Source organism: Lagopus muta, chromosome 4 (genome assembly GCF_023343835.1).
Source record: "Lagopus muta isolate bLagMut1 chromosome 4, bLagMut1 primary, whole genome shotgun sequence".
Lineage (NCBI taxonomy): Eukaryota > Metazoa > Chordata > Aves > Galliformes > Phasianidae > Lagopus > Lagopus muta.
In genome coordinates, this window is record NC_064436.1 from 56,872,627 (window position 1) to 56,890,846 (window position 18,220).

The 18,220-nt window shown below is 40.0% G+C and overlaps 2 protein-coding genes across 4 annotated transcripts in view; one reads left to right on the forward strand and one right to left on the reverse strand.

Moving 5' to 3' along the window:
• Positions 1 to 15,715, forward strand: part of FBXL5 (F-box and leucine rich repeat protein 5) — a 33,677-nt gene extending 17,962 nt beyond the window's left edge. For both annotated transcript variants that reach the window (XM_048941087.1, XM_048941088.1), the window contains 7 exons: positions 1,405 to 1,587; positions 3,545 to 3,670; positions 4,528 to 4,676; positions 4,865 to 4,947; positions 6,560 to 7,282; positions 9,571 to 9,719; positions 15,088 to 15,715. In XM_048941087.1, coding sequence (XP_048797044.1) covers positions 1,405 to 1,587; positions 3,545 to 3,670; positions 4,528 to 4,676; positions 4,865 to 4,947; positions 6,560 to 7,282; positions 9,571 to 9,719; positions 15,088 to 15,164 — 1,490 coding nt within the window. In that variant the 3' untranslated portion in view covers positions 15,165 to 15,715. The remainder of the gene's footprint in view (positions 1 to 1,404; positions 1,588 to 3,544; positions 3,671 to 4,527; positions 4,677 to 4,864; positions 4,948 to 6,559; positions 7,283 to 9,570; positions 9,720 to 15,087) is intronic.
• Positions 15,716 to 17,652: 1,937 nt separating this feature from the next.
• CC2D2A (coiled-coil and C2 domain containing 2A) overlaps positions 17,653 to 18,220 on the reverse strand; it is a 47,981-nt gene continuing 47,413 nt past the window's right edge. For both annotated transcript variants that reach the window (XM_048941086.1, XM_048941085.1), the window contains one exon: positions 17,653 to 18,135. In XM_048941086.1, the coding sequence (XP_048797043.1) occupies positions 17,947 to 18,135 (189 nt within the window). In that variant the 3' untranslated portion in view covers positions 17,653 to 17,946. The remainder of the gene's footprint in view (positions 18,136 to 18,220) is intronic.

The window sequence follows — 18,220 nt, forward strand, 5'->3', positions numbered from 1 at the left end:
AGCCCTTAACAGCTGATTGTACAGTCTTTTGGGATAGCAAAGGAATGATCCTTCTGGATTTCCTGGAACCCAGACAAGCCAGCAGCTTTGACTGTTACATTGTGACACTGACTAAACTGAAGACCTGAACTTCTGGAGTTGTACCAGGGAAGAGTCACAGACTTATAGGGGCTGGAAGGGACCTCCAGAGATTGAGTCCAGGCCCCCTCCCTACTGCAGGCTGCAGAGAAGGAGAAGCCTTGCTGTGCAGCCTGTTCCAATGCTCTGTCACACTTACTGCGAAGGAATTCCTTTGCATATTGGTGCAGAACTTCCTGTGCTCAAGGTTCTGGCCATTTCCCTTTCTTCTGTCTCCACCAAAGAATACAGTCTTTCTCTTGTAGTGCAGACCAGTCTGAAGACCATAAGCACATTGCCAATGTTGGCTGGGCTGTCCTCCCATACACACCCAGTAGTCTGGATTTGGTGCCTTGTGATTTCCGTTTGCTTGTGCTGGTGAAAGAAGGATGGTGTGGGCAACGTTTTCTTTGCAGTGACACCATCTTTGCAGCTGGGTCACCTCTGCTGGTACAGATATTTTTGAATGTAGCATGTGGGTTGTTCTTCATAGGTGTTGAAAATGCGGAGCTCATGGTGGTCACTATGTTGAAAAACAGTGCTTTGTATCTGAGTATTTGCTCTGTCAAGCAGTGTCACTGGGCTCTTTGTAGCTTCCATGGAAATAAATAGGAGGCATTAATTTTGGAGTGACTTATGTGCAACGCTTGCAGCTCTCTAGCATGGTGTAAATAAGAGAGCTGTTAGAGATGACTCCTACTGTTGTCTATTGAAGTATGGAATACAGTGGCCAATGTTTAGTCACTAACCTAATTCTTAGTCTTTCCTTCTGGCCCAAATGACTTGTCACCATTCAGAAGATGAAAATTTTTTGCCTAAACTTGCAGTAAAAGCTAGAAATAAAAATGAGACAGCTGCTAAGAGCTGTGTGTGGACTTCTTGCTGTGTCCCAGTCAAGAGGCTGAGAGCTTTCAGTGAGCATTTACTGGAAATCTGACAAAGCAGGTGTGTGTGTATATATATCTCACATGTGGAATGAGGAGCAGTTTATTTTTGTCCAGGACTTTTTTTTGAAGCCTTGTGGGGTCAGAGTCGGGGGGGAAAAAAGCTAACCAGGTGGGAAATCAACATAGAGAAAACCTAAAGTTTTGTATTAAGATAATGTAGCAGTAGAAGCTTTTAAAGGCAAAGCAATGTGTGTGTTTTCATATATTTTGTCACACAGTTGTTTAAAAAATTTTAAATGCATTTTGAGTAGATAAATGAAACGGTAAAATAGAAGTTACACCATTAGTATTTAAAGCTACAAGGATGTGCTTCACAGAACACAACCTTTCTGTGTTTCAGAAGCTGAAGTGACTGGGCACACAACAAATATTACTAATCTTCCTCCTGAAGTGATGGTGACCATTTTCAGTTACCTTAACCCCCAGGAGCTATGTCAGTGTAGCCAAGTAAGCACTGAATGGTCACAGCTGGCTAAAACTGGATCTCTTTGGAAACATCTTTATCCTGTTCGCTGGGCCAGAGGTAAGTTAAATTCAGTCCTTCCAAGGAAACGTCGTCAGTAACTGGAGTTGAGTCTGTAGAAGACAATGAAGTGTTTTATTATGGGCTGTCATGCCATAGGCAGCAGTCCTGAGAGCTGAGCGTGCTGTAAGGCTGTAGCCTCCTGGCCAGGGGCTGCTTTGGAACTTGGTAAAATGTTAAAATAAGTAATTTTTTTAAGTCTGCAAGATGGAGGTATTAAGAAACTAAATGTTGGTTATTACTTATGAGTAGCTCTTGCATATAAGAGCTTGTTAGTTTTACTGAGGTTTGTTGTCTTGCATCACTGTTAATGACTATGTTCAGTAGTACCACATCTTAATTATAGCGTAGGGGGGTTGAATTGTAAATGCTTCTGCTGCAACTATTCCAGTAACTTTAATTTCATTATGTTATTAGGTAGAAATAGGATGTTTTTGTGTCCTGACTAATCTGTTTTCCTTTGAGAAGTTTGTTCTGTGCTCCGCACATAGCTGCAGAGTTGAAGTTCAAAGCAGCAGAACTGCAGCACTTGGTCATAACCTGTTCTTAGTTTTTATATTCGGACTTCAGAGAAACCGCGTGGGTCAGTTCTGTCATTTCTTTAAGTATCTTGAGTTGTACTGCGGTAAGGACTGCAAGGTGCTGTATTGCAACTTCTGTTTTTTTATACATGCCATACTGAGAAATACAACTTTCAGTGAAAATGCCTGTTCAGACAGACAAAATCTTCCTATTCTCTTAAGGCCGGGTACAAATCAGAGTATATCTATAGCTTAAAATCCTTGTATTTTGTCCAGATCTCTGTGAATATTAAACAGTCACTGAAGTATCTCGTTGCAAGCCTCACAACTGATGCCATGTGTATGTGGTTGAGTGATTTTTGTTTTTAATAAGCTGTGTTTGGTGAATCTTTATTAACTTCCTCCATTAAAATTTTAAAATATGTAACTAAAATTCTGATCTAAAAGCTGGGAACTCTTCCTAGTTGTACCTTGGTGATTTCTAAAGTCTTTACAGGGCAGAGAGGAGTTAAGTGACCTTCTGGTCTCAATTATTTCTTTGGCTGTATAAATTTAAGTTAAAATTATAGATTGGTCCCAGAGCTGCAATGGACTTGACTGTCTGCAGAGGGGTTTTGAAGTTCAAATTCTTTGAATTTTTTGTCTAAAACCTAGTTGACTTGATGTATAGATGTTACACGAAAGAGGTAATTGGCAGCTGCCTAAGTTGGCATGTTCCTAAACCTGTTTTTGGCATAACAGGAAGCCATTCCCATGACGTACTGTCTATACTAATGCAGTTGTTTGTGGAGAAATGCCCTAAACTGGATGGAAGCTTCTCAAAAAAAAAAAAAAAGGCAAAAAGCTAAACCTAAAAATGTCTAACAACCCAAAACAAAACAGCCCCATGCTGAAAACAGCATAAAATTACAGGGTTAGTTGAGAAATATTGATGAAACCTTTTCCTTTATAAGTGGCTGACAAATGATTTGTATGTTACAGTCACTATCTATGTTGATAAAGGCAGAAGGTTTCTTACTCTCAGTAGCATTCACCAGGGGTTGTTTTTCTTTGGATCTAGTAGGATTTCCTACTAGTAAGAATAGTGGGATATCCTGAGCCCAACACTACAGCATCCCCAAACTGAAAGTATGTTGCCTCTGAGTGGTGACCTATGAGGAGAGGAAGGTTCCCTGGCAACTGAAATAGTGGAGCTGATGTTGGCATTCATCCAGACATTGTAGAAAACGATTGTCTGTTGCTGTCCTACGTAAATTATAATTGAATGTTATATTGCTGTTGTAAGTAGGCTACTTGTGGAGTTCTGCGATCATGGATTTGTTGCTTTTTATTGAACAAAAAAAAAATACAGAGTGATTGATGATACGGTTGTGTGTTTACTGCTGTCTTCTCCTCTTCAGTTTGTTCTATCTTTTTTTGTTTAAATGGGTGAGCAGGTGATTGGTACAGTGGTCCTGCAGCAGATCTTGAGACAGAACCTGATGAGGAGTGGGTAAAAAATAGAAAAGACGAAAGTCGTGCTTTCCAGGAATGGGATGAAGATGCTGACATAGATGAGTCTGGTAGGTAAACTCAGATTTTGGTGAAATTGTTTTTCTTAGAGATTATGTAGCTATAGTGAGTTTATGAATTGGCTTCATTTGTCTAAAATCTTTTGTTTCTACTGGATTTTCATATATGATTCCCATACTGTAAGATAATGACAGATGCGGAAACACATTCTGTCTAGGTAAATGCTTTCTAAGCAGAGCAGACTTAGGCAGTGAGAATGAACTTCAGAAGTTTTGTCTAGCAGCTAGTTGGTGTTGCTGAAGGGAGTGCCTTCTCCCTATTTTCATCTCATCCTGACTCTCAGTTGAGTCAAGAAGCCAGGGGAGATTTTCACCACCACCACCAACAGAAAAAAAGCAGCTGATTTTGACATACTGAATCACTTCATCTAGGAGAGAGCAAGCGTGAGTAGGTGAAAGAAGAGTTATGGGGACATGTCAGGAGATAAAAGGAGGAAAAAGATGCTTTGTCTCTAGGAAGCATGGATGAATTGTGTTGCATCCTAATGTATTCTACATTTAAAGTAAAATTTGTATGAAGCTGTTGTATCACAGCATGTGAAGTGGCCTGTGAGATAGTATTTCACTGTATACAGCAAGTCAGTGGAAGTTGCAGTTCCAGGCTACTATTTTTACTTGCTGTTGGAGTCAAACTCTTCAGCACTGTCAGAAAGACAAACAGATTTTCAAGATGGGACTTAAGAATGGAGCTAAAATTCAGCAGGAGTTTTGATGCAGGGTGCTTTCTGAAACTTAAGTGTTGTTAGGGGTTCTTTGGTTTCCCAATAACCTGTGTGATGTAAGCTGACATCATGGATTCCAGTTAGCCAGATGCATTTTAAGTCTTTCTCTTTGGTTTTATTTTGCAGAAGAAGCAGCAGAAGATTCACTTGCCATTAATGTAGCACAGATGGAAAAGCGTTTACTTCATGGCTTAATTCATAATGTTCTCCCACATGTAGGCTCCTCAGTGAAGACATTAGTACTGGCCTACAGCTCTGCAGCGTCTAGCAAAATGGTGTGTAATTTGAAGCTAGCACTTAATAATTGTGGCTTTGCAGCCTATAATTAGTAACTGATTTGTCTGAGTTTAAAGTGTACTGGTTGTGAAAACAAGTTTCAATTCAAAAGAATTTAACTGCATGTGTTGACTCTGGCACTGTAGTCTTCTTGGCTAATGATTGCTGATTATTCTTCCTTTTTCAGGTTAGACAGATCTTGGAGCTTTGCCCCAATTTGGAATATTTGGATCTCACTCAAACTGATATTTCAGACTCAGCATTTGAAAGGTTAGTTAATTTTTGTTTCCTGAAAACCAGTGAGTAAAAATGAAGGGGTGGGGAGGAAGCATTCAAGTATCTATTACTCTGTTTCAAGTATGAGTGAGAAATAGAGATTGCTCTGTGTTCACACATAATGAAGGAGTAAAGCAGATTAACAATGAATGAAACAGTAAGTAAAGCCTGACTTGGTAATGGCCATTTTTGAATCCTTGTCATAGCCATTTTTAAAACCCATTGAAGTATAGCTATTATAGCAATTTAATTTAATGCTAATTCTAATAACTTGAAATTATTCATAGATACATTTTTAGGAGTTATTGCACTTGTTGTTCCAACATATCAGTTAATGTTTAGAGCACTGCTTTTTAAGATGCAGATCAAATGATGGGTAAAGTTGTCAGGACCAGGTGCACTACTGTGGATTCCTTAGTTTTACAGAAGCCTGCAGAAAATACATTTAGCATCACTGGAATGATGTATGTGTGCAGAACCTGCACAGAAGTGTCTTTGTATGATGCTGGAACTCAGTGGTTGTTCCACTCTGCAACCTTCTCATCATACAGTGCTTTCAAGTTCTGTCTATTAACAGCACTTTAAAATGTTACCAGCATAGTTGCTCACATGAGTGCTCTGCAGCTTGTACTAGAAGTTTAAATTGAAATAAAGACCTTAATGGAATTTACATGGTTCAGAATTTGATCTTTGTGAGTCTTTGTCAGTCTCTAGTAAACATTAAATATTCTTTTCCTTCATTATATATCTGTATATCCAATCTTAAATCTGTAATTTGGAAATAGGTTTCATTTGCTGTAGATGTTAACGCTCTCCATTAACTGTGGTAAAGGTAAATAGACTGTACACTTATAGTTAGTAATGCAACAGTACTACTATTGGTCAGATTTGTTTCAGTTGAAACATATAAGGGGTAAAACACAGAAGGGGTGAATTAGCATTAATATGTGTGACCATAGCTAAGGCTAATCACTACAGAATAGCTCATACCATACACAAATGTTTCAGCAGACTAGATGCTCTCTCTGAAAGAAACAGGAAGTTCTTGAGAGAAAGATATAGGATCTAAGGCCACTGATACTTCAGCATGTGTAGGCATGCAAGCTTCAGAAACTCAAACAGTAATAAACCACAACTATTAAAATACTCAGAACTGAATATTACAGGTGTTTCACTTGCTTCAGTGAAATTTGCTAATTCATTAAGCTCACAATTTTCAGCTTTCTGATAAATATTTGATTTCTCCTGAGTTACCTGGCTTTAGGGATCAGCTTTATATACAGAAAAAAACTGTTTTTGAAACTGCTGCATGTATTTGGTGCTTGCAGTTTCTTAAGAATTATTCAAGGTTTAGTAAATATGGACACTTTACATTTCAATATATGGAAAAGTATAGTGTTATGGATTGTGATTCATTTCATGTTTCTTTAGGCATAACTTCTAGGCATATTTACCTGCAGTGCCAAACCTAGCCTGTAATCTGAGGGAACTTTTAATGTTCTGTGAATTAACATCAGCATTTCCCTTATGAACTGTTCTTTTGTATGTGTTGCTGCAATGTCTTTTTCTGAACAAAAACAAGTAATTGCTCTTCATTTTATTTCAGTTGGTCTTCAGTTGGTTGTTGTCAAAGCCTTCGCCACTTTGATCTGTCTGGATGTGAAAAAATCACTGATGTGGCCATAGAGAGGTTTTCCAGAGCTTTGGGTATCATATCAACTCACCAGAACAGAGGCATTCTGAAAGGCTGCAGAAACAGAATCGCTAAGACTTCATGGAAGAACAGGGAGATTACTCTGCAGTCCAACAAGAAGTATAATTGCTTGCATGAAATCAACAATGAAAACCTCATTGAGGGAGCAGACAGTAAGCATCATTGGACTAAACCTGACAGCTCTGAAAACTTCAGTTCTGCATATGTGTGGATGCTGAATGCGGATGATTTAGCTGATATTGAAGATGCTGCAGAGTGGAGACACAGAAATGTTGAAGGATTTTGTCTTGTGGAGCCAGCGTCCCACATTAATTGTTCTGCATCTTGCTGCAGTAGAGACATTTATGGTTTAAGGACTAGAGGGTGGCAGCAGCACTGTGCTTCTACTGACTTCATTTACTGCGGTCACTCGTTTTGCTGTGCTGGAACAGCACTAAGAACTATTCGAGCACTTCCAGAGTCCTCTGCACTGTGTAAAAAGCCAACAAGGACTAAACAGTCAGAGGAAAAGGACTTGGCATACTCTGGCAGTGACAAACCAGATGAAGAGACTGCACGAGTTCTTCAGTTTCTCAGTCTGTCTGGGTGTTACCAGATCACAGATCGTGCTCTCAGGTGAAAAGACATTTCTGGGCTGTTCTGCTGCGGTGTGGTTTTTGTATTATCTGTATGGTTGGGTTGCTCTGGGTTGAGTCCACCTAGCTTCAGTTTAAGCATTTTTATTGAGAACATCTGTTAAATCCTAAGCACTCCTTGCATCTCAAAATATTGAGAATAGCAAACGTGAAATTTTCTTCTAACTCTTCCTTTGAGTGAAAGGATGAAAAAAATTCTTTTAGCTCTTCTGAAATGAAGCATTTTGCTTAGTTTGCTTGCAGTAGATAAAAGCATAACTTACTACTCATTTAGATTTGATTTGTAGTGATTTCTTATTAGGAAATTCAATGCTGGTTTATTTTTTTTCTTTTCCTCTTGTTATGCCTGCCAAACTTGTGATTTCTCTTCAAGCTTTAAAACCAAACCAGAGTAGCATTGCATTTAACTTGTCTGGGTGATGACAGAATTTTGTGTGTACATCAGAACACGTAAGAAGTGGTTTTATGTAAAGCACAGAATTTAGTTGAAGTTAGCTTGAGTGTTGAGGCAGCTTCATGACAATTAATAGAATCACAGAATGGCTTGGGTTGAAAAGGACCACAGTGCTCATCTGGTTTCACATAGCTATGTGCAGGGTCACCAACCACCAGACCCAGCTGCCCAGAGCCACATCCAGCCTGGCCTTGAATGCCTCCAGGGATGGGGCATCCACAGCCTCCTTGGGCAACCTGTTCCAGTGCATCACCACCCTCTGTGTGAAAAACTTCCTCCTAATATCCAACCTAAACCTTCAAGTTTGAAGCACTCCCTCTTCTGTAATTGATGCTGTGTATTATGTCAGAAATGTGTAGTTACAGCTTCATAATGAAAATAAGACAAAAATGCTGCAGTCACCTGCTCAGATGTGCTGTAGCTCCTGGGACTGATGAGAAGTGTTTGCAGTTCAGAGACTTCATACCTACTTGTACACTGTAGTCTGTGAACAAATACTGTAAAGGATTGCTGGCATTGAATTGCCTCTCCATAGACTTCTCCCCTCTTTGACAAAGAACTTAGAAGTACAGCTGTTCAGATGTCTCCTAGCAGTTATTTTGGGACAGTTAGCTGTGCTTTGTGTCTGAGCCTGTTGGTGTCCAGGTGTTGGAGCAGACTGGTACTGCTGCCTGTGGTTCATTTGGCAACGAATGGGTAATGCTGCATGTAGCTGACGTGTTACTGGTGTTATTCCTCACTGAGTCCTCTAGAATCAAAGGAAGACTTGATTTTTGAGTCATAGGAGTGTTTAGCTGTGCCAGTTTCACATCAGTGCTTTTTAGATACAGGGGAATGTTAACAGCTGAGGGTATATTCTGCATTAAGTGCTTCCTGCAATTCCATAATACTTTGGGTCCTGGAAGAGAAAATAATGAGACTAATGTAAATATTTGGCAGTTCGTTTCATATAAACTGAACTTTATTCTGATAGCTGGTTTTGTTAGTTGTTCTTTTTCCCGTCTGCTGACAACGGAAAGTTTTGTATGCTCATGCTCTTAGGACATAAAACTGAAAAGGCCTTTGCTTGAACCTGAAACATGTTGATTGAAGCATGAGAGGCTTTGTCTGTTCTCTCCTTCCGATGGATGAGCTTGTGATTGAACTCAGTTAGCTGTCCTGTGAGTGCAGAGGAGCAGTCAGCCTAACACAGAGCGAGGGGTCAGATGCACCACAGCCTTGAGGCTGCTTTATCTGCAGTTGACCTCTTGCACTTGGAGGGAAAATAGGATTTGGTTTGAGTAGCATGTAGTGGTGTGTTGGCAGAGAGGCTCTGCTGGTAAAGATTTATCTGACCTCAGAAGACATGACTTTGAGTTTCGAACTGACTAATAAGAAACAACACTCAAACTGTTGGAAGTTCTGCACACCAAACTTCGGGAATGTCATACGGTTGTGTTTTTAGGATCTGTTGAGAAATATGCATAACCATGGAAGTCTCACCAAAGGCCAGTAGTGTGTTGGAGAAGTGTGTCATGCTGGCGCTTAGAAGTACTTGGTCATCCCCAGAGTCATTAATAAACTGATTTCCCACTGGAATGTATTTCTGTCAAGGGAATTGATAATTTCTGTAGAAATGGATTCATTTTTCAGCCCTGTTGCGTGGCTTCAAGGCTGATTAACCGTATGGGATGCCAGACTTGAAATTAAGTGGCTTGTTAGAGGTGTGATTTTCTTGCAAGATGTTGGTAAATATGTGACTTGGTGACATACGGAGTACTTGTCAGTGTAGTGCTGTGCAAGCTTTTAACACCCCTTTTTCTATCTGTTAACAGGGCGTTGACTTTGGGAGGAGGACTGCCACACTTGGAGCACCTCAATCTCTCGGGTTGTCTCACTGTAACTGGTGCAGGCCTGCAGGATTTAGTTTCTGCATGCCCTTCTCTAAATGATGAACACTTTTACTACTGTGACAACATTAACGGTAATGTCTTTATGAAGGTGTGATCCTTGTCTGGGGAGTAATGTCTGGCTTAAGGATGTTTTAGAAAGAAAAAATGCCACCACCACCACTAACAAAAAAACAAAAACCAAAAAACCCAACACACAGCATCACCACCAAAACCACAGAAACCTAAAAGCCTGCAAACTCTTGTCTTGGCTGTGTAGCACTGAATTCAAATACTAATTACAAAATCAAAACTTTTATGTCAGGATTTTTTTTTTGTATTGAAGTCTAATACAGTTCTGTATTGCCTAGGGGGAAGACATTTTTAGTCCGTGTTCTCTTACTTCAGATTAGCATAGGTAATAGAGGCTTAGAAAGTAAGTGTATAACTGGTACATGATTGTCCTCTTCATCTCTTCCCTGTAAATGATGTAGTTGAGTGCTTTCTTTGCAGTGCTTTGAAACAGAGCTGTCATTAGATTGATAGTAAAGTGATCTTTTGAGGGGATGTGGAGGGGGCAGAGCTTGTTATGCAAACCTCACATGTTAAAGTGGTTTTGGTGTAGAATACCATCATGTATCCTTGTGGGAAATGTAACTTAGTTTTTCTAGTTTTGCTTGAATTACTTAGGGTTGAATATCAGCTGGAGAAGGATCTGGATAAATGCATAAAATGTTTGTGGTGGAAGTCTTTGTAGTGTTTATTGCACTGGAATCCAGTCTATTATGTCAGGTCCAGTAAGCGTTCGTAGCATTAGAGATGGGAACCGTGGTGTGATTTTATCCCATGTGTGAATTTAAAACAGGTAAGTGCAACAGAATGAGTATGGAACAGAAAGAGGATAACTGAGTTCACAGGGTTATAAGAACTGTGTGTAAAACAATATTTCCCTGGTAATTCATGGCAATGAGCTCAGTTTGCATCTCTACTGAGATGCAGCCACATCAGGTATACAGGATGCCACAGCTTTGGTACTGCGAGTGAAACTGTACTGATGCTTGGGTATTTCATCCATTGGAGTTCATGTGGGGTGGTGTATTTTATTGGATCCTAACATTGCAAGTCAAAGTATTAAATCATTTTTGCTTCCGTAATTTTTGGACGGCTTTATGACACTTTTTTAATGACTTTTTGACACTTTTGATGCATTTGCTGTTTGTTACCCAGTTCCTTTCCATCTAGACCACATATTTGTAAAACATCTCCTTGCATTTCAATCTGAAAACTCTTAATACCTTTTTAAAATCCTTCACTGACTCTTTCCTGCATCAGGTTGAATTTAACAGTGTCCCAGAGACCAGTTAGAAGCCTTTTCCTCCTTCATTTTATTCCTTTTTTCTTATTGTTCTCTGTTTTCCCTCGTCAGCAATATCAGATTTGATGTCCTGGTTTGTCTTTAGCTGTTTCTGTCTGTCTCCCTTGCTCTAGTCTCTAAAATACAGTGCATCATCGTAGTTCAAAAAGCCAGAATCACTTGTGCAAGTTCTCCACTGCTCTAAAGCTTGGCTGTTCCATAGTAACCATAAGAAATTATGTATATTTCAACAGAATACATTTTGGAATAATTTCATAAAATTGTCCTGATTGATGAATTGTCCTTTTTCCTTTTTTTTTTTTTTCTTATGAGAATTGGTACCCTAGCAAAACTCTGCAATGAGAAATGGCCTATTATAACTGAGTTCTCTGCAGCTTTATCAGGACACTGTTCTTTATTTTCACCTTAATTTCACTGTGATAGTGCTGAGCAAATACCTGTTCTACTCTGTGGGCAGCAGGATTCCTGGGATGACATTTGATATTTTTGAAGTAACTGCAGGGAAAGTGAAAAGCTGTTTAGTTTAAATCAATCTCGATCAGAAGCTGTTTACGTTTCTGTGCTCATATAGATTACGTGAAGTGCTGTACAAAAATTACTGACCTGTAGAGAATAATTTCATGATTTTCTTTGCCCACCAGCAGATCAGGGATTGTTTTCGGGGAAGGAGATTTGTTCTGGGATCACGTTGGAAAACCCGTCAGTCTTGCAGAACAAAAAATGGAGCCAACAGCATGGAATTTAGCCATCTTTGAGTAATAAAGATACCCTGCTATCTTTGAAATATAAAGGCTTTACTTCCACCTACAGCCTATTTTCAGAATTTTTTTTCTATAAAGCCTGAGCTTGACAGAGGGCCCAAGATATGCAGCTTCACTCATGTTCTCTGTGGAGATCTTGGTGGACTTGTTTGCTTGGCGTGTTTGCAACTTCCAGACTTTCACTTCAAACGCTGTTGTACGTGTAGCTGTTGTACATGGCTCATAGCATCAGTCACAGCTGTTGTACAGCAGTAATATGGTGCAGCTCCTATGAGCAGAGCCTGTGAACTTGCATGCATCTCCAGGTTTAGTTTGTTTTACTGTCAGTATGATTCTGGTTCTTGGTTTGCATAGTAACATATTGGAACTTCTGCCTGCTTCACTCTGTGCTGGAGATTTGGAGTTAAATAACCCTCAGCTGCAGCTGACAACAAATTTGTTACACTCCTCCTAATTGCTGACTGTTGGATTCCTGAAACACATTTGTTTCTTCAGTTGTGCTAAACTCAGTAACAGAAGTTGAATGTTTGAGTTACCTCTTGCCACTTAGAAATTTCTATTTCCCCCACTTTGTCCTGTTCTGTCTTAGCTGTGTTCAGTCTCTGTCTTATACTTCCAGTTTTAAAGCCTGTAATGCAGTCAGCTTCAGGGTTAGAATGCAGTTCCTGCAGCAGTACCTTGCTGCTGCTTTCACATAGGATTTAATTTCTAGTGGCTTTTTAAAATGTAGTTTTCATGTGCTGGGATTAAAGGAATAGGGCATTAACAAAACAAAGTTGTGGCAGTTTCTGATGATTCACTCTTCTCTTGTGATTCCTCAAAATGTTTTGGTCACTGCTGGATCTGTCTTCCAGTAATGGAACTCTGAACTTGGCAATTTCTGTTCAGATTTATGGACTCCTGTGTGCAGATTGATACGGGGTGCATTGATATTAGACTTGTAGGAGTTTGATCTCCATAAATTCTCCAAATAACAAAGGCGCTCTGATAACGTTCTGATGTGTAACTTCACCAGAGGCTGACAAAGAGTAGCACTTAAGGCCAATATTAATTCTAAATCTCCATTTACGTTGTCAAGATCAATGTTTAATTTGATCACTTTCTTGTAATTCCTGTGTAATGTGCTCCACTACCATACAACATGGTATCTACTGTTGAGAATAAAGGAGCCTCTCACTAAGCTGCAGTTCTAAACCTGTGCAACTTTTCCCCCTGCTCTGGGCTGCTTCTTTGCAGTGGTGGCTGTGGAAATGAGGTGTCTTTCCTTCCCTCCTTGTGTGTTTCTGACAGCTCTTTTTCGCTGCCTTCCTGCTGTCAGTGTTTATGTTGCTCCTTGGTAAACAAAATGAAGAACTGGGGTAGCAAGTGGCCTTTTTACATCTCAGATGGGTTGGGGATCAGTCCTGCTGTAGAGAGCAAGTATTGCTGCTGCCAAAGGTGAGAGCTAAAGGGATGTGGTGGCAGCAGCCAGGTGTGCCTTGCACGAGTGACTCTTCCGCCCTGGTTCGGGTTGGAGTGCATTTTGTGTGAAATACTCCACTTATTCCTAGGAAACTTCATATGCCTTACTAAAAGTAATCAAAATCGAGTAATCAGGTAGCTATTTTTCCTTGTTTGCCAGGCGTATTTATATTACCAGGTTTTGAAAACACTGAAGGCTGTTCAGGAGGAAGGGGTAAACCTTTGTTCTGGGTCACCTGAAGCAATCCGATGTACGTTTAAAGAGCATTACAGTAATCCAGGTTAGAGGCAGCTAAACCAGTAGTGTAGACAGTGGCAGGTTAGATGAGAATCTGATTAACTCTGCTTCTCCAGGTGAATGACCCCAGACCTCATTTTACTTAAGCACTTTGTGGTGCAGCACATAGTGAGTATTCCCTCCTTTGGGATGCTGTGGCTCTGCTAGTTTTGTCACAAGTATTATTACTGGAAGTGTGGCGGTTGCTCCAGATTACTGTGATGTGCTGCTTAGCTGTGGCAGTGATGGGGAAGGTCAGCTCTGAGTTGGAAAGTGCTGCACAGAACATGCTCTGCTAAAACAACTATTTGGAAGTGCCAAGTCTCCTTCTTAAAGAACTTTGAAAGAAGCTTTCAAACTCTAGCTTGTAAACAATGCGAAAGATCAAAGCGTAGCTCAGGTGAACAGAAAGAATAGAAAATGAGCTCACCTACAAATTAAAGTATTGCTGTTTTCCTAATTTGTAACCATTGTCCTTGATTGTAGCTTCAGGTTTATTTTATTCAGTCTCATGCATGCTAACTTAGTTATTTTGTAGAATGTTGCTCCTCGACGTGTGGTGTGAAGCAGAAAACTGACTTGAAGACACTGTGTTCTGGGGGATTAATTATGACTTCAAGTTACTGTTCAAGGGGGAAAACAAGCCAGGTGTAGCATGGTGCCCTTATTCATTACATTATTTTGTTACTCCTAAATGTATTAGAAACATATTTCAAAAGGATATGATTTGTTTCACGTATGGAGGGGGGAAATGGATTGTCCTGGTTAGTTCTTTACGAGTTTGGTTTAGTTAAAGTGTGCTGCTGAGTTACGTTGGGTGCCAGAGTTCAGCCAACCCACATGCCAATGTTTGTGTTTCTGAAGCAGGCGTATGGCTGCAGGAAATAAAATCCTATGCTAATACATTTTATAGTTTCTCATGATCACTTTTAACACTTCAAATTAGAGGGAGAACAATAAGTGAAGGTAAGTGGAGGTGGGTAGTATTACAGTATTGGTTTATGCTGTCTGTGCTCACAAATTCCTTTCTGAGGAACTGTTTTAGCTTTTATGGTTTCTGATAAAGCACCTTTACTGTCATTACAGATTTTTCCTTTTAGTCTTTGGATTTCCAGTCAGAGTGCAGGAGCTGTAGCCAACTATGTTGTGCTCACGGAGAAACACTCCAGACTGAGAGCTGTTTCCATATGATGGGTTGTTTTCTGTAATGCCATGATGGCATCTTCTGAATTTGGAAAAAAAGCAGGAGTTAAATACGCATTATGAAAACATACTTTGATTTTAAAAGGCAGCTGTAGGAGCTTTCTGAAGTTTGCAGATCGATGGTTGCTCATCCCACTCCTGTGTCACTGAATGTTCCACTCATGGCACTCAGCTGTCAGTGTAAAAAAAAAGCAAAAACAAAAGCCTATTTAAAAAAACCCACCTCAGTGGGGGGTCAGTGGTAGCAGCAGGGGTGTTTCAGGTGTTCCCAGTGCTGGATGAAGTTCTGTGTTTAAGCAAACAAAGGATGTTTTATGAGTTACAAGGTCAGAAGATAGCTGCTAAGCCTATCTTCTTCTTTTCACATTTGTTCTGTTTTTGTGCAGGTCCTCATGCTGAAACCGCCAGTGGATGCCAGAATTTGCAGTGTGGTTTTCGGGCCTGCTGCCGCTCTGGCGAATGACTGCTGACTTCTGATCTTTCAGTCTACTTCATTTAGCTGAGCAGGCTTCCTTTCATGCACTTTACTTACAGTTTGCATCTTGTGTTAACAATCCTTGGAGTGAGATCTGTTATACTAGCCTTGACCCTGCCTGTAACTTCAGAATCTTAAGTGTACTGTACAGTGTTGTAACAATCTCACGATCTCATTTGGTTTGAAGGGTGTTGGGTTTTCTCTTACTTTTACTTGGGGAAGATGGGAAAACATGCAGATTTTTTTTTAATGCCACTTTCTTCCAAGTTTGGCACTTAGGTATACTTTAATGGATTATTTTGTGTTAAGTGAATGGTTTCTTATTTTTAATCCATCAGTACAATATAAAGCTCTGCGGCTAATTTGAAATGTATTGTTTGCATTTGGGTAACAGTAATACATCTTTAGGAGCCTTGTTTCTCCCCCTTTCCTCTCATCTTGAAGTTGTCCTTTATATTGCAAAATTAGGGTAATTCCCACTTTTCTTTTGCATTTGGTTTTGTATTTGGGCTTGAAAGACATACTCAAATAAAACATTCCCACCAATAAAAACTTGATGTAGCAGTGGAATATATATACTTTTCAAGCGTGATATCAAGGTGTAAGATAAATACTTGTAAGCTGAAAGGGTTTGGTGAAGGCTGGATGGTGGTAGCAGAACTTGTGACCCTTAAAAACACACATTCCTTCCTGCAGTGACTTCCATGGAAGTCAGTTTTTTCATTCATAAGGAATCTGTGGAAGATGTTTTCCCCACTGTTCTGATTTAAAATAACCGCTTCATTGAACAGCAGAGAGGAGCAGCAGGGATGCAGAGAAGGCACTGGTAGGCTGAGAGAGACCTGTGCTCTGAGAGAACTGTACTAAAAAGAGCAAGGAGTGATGTATGAGGACAGCATGTGTCTGTGTGTTGGGAGAAGAGGCTGTTCCAAGAGAGGGTGAGTACTGTGACCTACGTAGTCATCTGCTCAGGTTGTTAGTTTTCTTTCAAGCAAATGCAGGGGGTGTAGCCAGCAGATGCTGGCAGCCTTGTAGAAAGCTAGTTTTGCAGGCTGACAGAATGCCAAAGCAGTCATTTCTACCCTTTTTATTGTGTGGATAGACAGCAGTTCAGGTGGTTTATGTAGATTGAGTGTGGGAGGTCAGCTTACAGGCACTGCTGGAGATAAGTGGCAGTTTGTTGTACTGATACCATCTCACCTACCAACCCTTCCAAGGTTTGAGAGCATTTTCTTTTTTGCATCAAAACTGACACGAAACACTACTGAATTTTAGTTAGTGCCAGAGACTGCTGCTAGTGGTTAATAGCTGAACCCAGCTAGAGGAAGTATGCGCAGTGTTCAGTTGGAAGCCTACCAGAGATGTATGAAGGGATACTGTTGTCACAGCAACTGTTCTTTTAAGTAAACTGCATTAAACTCTATGTCCCCAAAGCCTAGATTAGGTGTAAATGGCCACTCATTCTGGCTCTGAGAGAAGTAATAAGATGTGTGGGCTTCCTTGCCTCTGTTCTGAGGTAAGGAAGATGCAGACAGGGTGGTTCTTGTCCATACTGCTAGATACTAATTACTGTTTTCTGTGCAGACTGGTAAAGGGCTGAATCAGCTGCAGAAAATGGTGTGAGACCATGTTCTCTTTTTTCACTCTTTTCTGAAAAGGTGGTGGGCTTTAGAGATGTAATCAATCAGTGTTGTTCAAGCAGTGCATTGTGATTACAGTGCAGATACTGGCTGCTCCATGACAGTTCTGTAGAGGTGCTTTTTGGTTGATTAGAGGGGAACCTGTGGCCATCCCAGGCTCTAAACCAGAAGTTTTGTCCAGCATGTAATGGATGGACCAAATCTTCTTTAGCCTTAAGCTCTACTTTAACTTTGATATGTTGTGATGAATATACTTCCTAGGCTGAACTCACCCTTGCTTTCACTTGGAAGAATTGAATTAACAACAGACCTGAAGGAAAAGGATACATACAAGCATCAACTGTTAACACCACTACTTGTACATAATAATCTTTTAGTGATCACTTTAAAAATCACCTGCAGGTAACCATAGTAAAAGATTCTGTGCTGTAAGTGATTTAATCAAATTCTTACATAAAATGGATGAGCTTTAACATTTATTTTTTGGTATAAATATTTATTATTAGACCTTTTAAGAAAATACCTGAATGCTGCTGCTGTAACACAGACACGGAGTAGAGAAAAGTTTTTAAAAAAGGAAGTATGGTCTTAAATGCTTGCTTTTTTGGTGCATGAAATTTACTTGGGAGTAAATAGAGCCTGGTTTTTGTACAGGAACTCAGGTAATGAGAAAGTGCAACAGTTTATATTGGTCCTGAATGGCAGCCTCTCTAACCAGGAGGAAGGGCTGCCAATGAAGACAATTTGAGGAACTAGAAGTCATCTGTAAGGTGTAATTCCAGGAACCAAGTTTCACCTCAAAATAAGGAGGGCAAACTCTACCAGTGAGTTCACTAACTATGTGCATTTTTTTAATGCTTTTAAGCATGGCAAGTCCCACAGGGAGTTATAAAGTAATGTACAGAAACAAAGAGGAAACTGACAGCTTACTTGAAATTCCAGAGCTGTTGGTTGAGGTTGTTAAGTTACATCCTGTGGTTTTAAGCTGAACAAAGCTAAACGTTTGCAGCTTCTGAAAAATCAGGTTCTTGCTAGACTTTCAAGCTACCTGGGATAGCTCACATCAGCAGTGTGAGAAATCTGTTATTTCCCCCCTCCATCCAAAGTTGAGGTGTTCTGACTGCTCTGTACTACCGATTCCGTACAAGTGAAGCAACGTAAATCCACGTGGAGAGAACATTTTGGGGATAAGGATGAACGTACACAGCTAGAGCAAATTCAACATTGGAAACATCAATGGTGTGAACTCCAGTACTGTGTACAGCTTCTACTAAAGGTCTGACTTCAGAAAATGGCATATGAATAGGAAATCCAGACACCTGGAAGAAAGAGAGAAGGGAGAAGAATCATATAAGGTAAGATATCTGAATAAATGCAACATCTTCAACTTACAGGCACAATAAA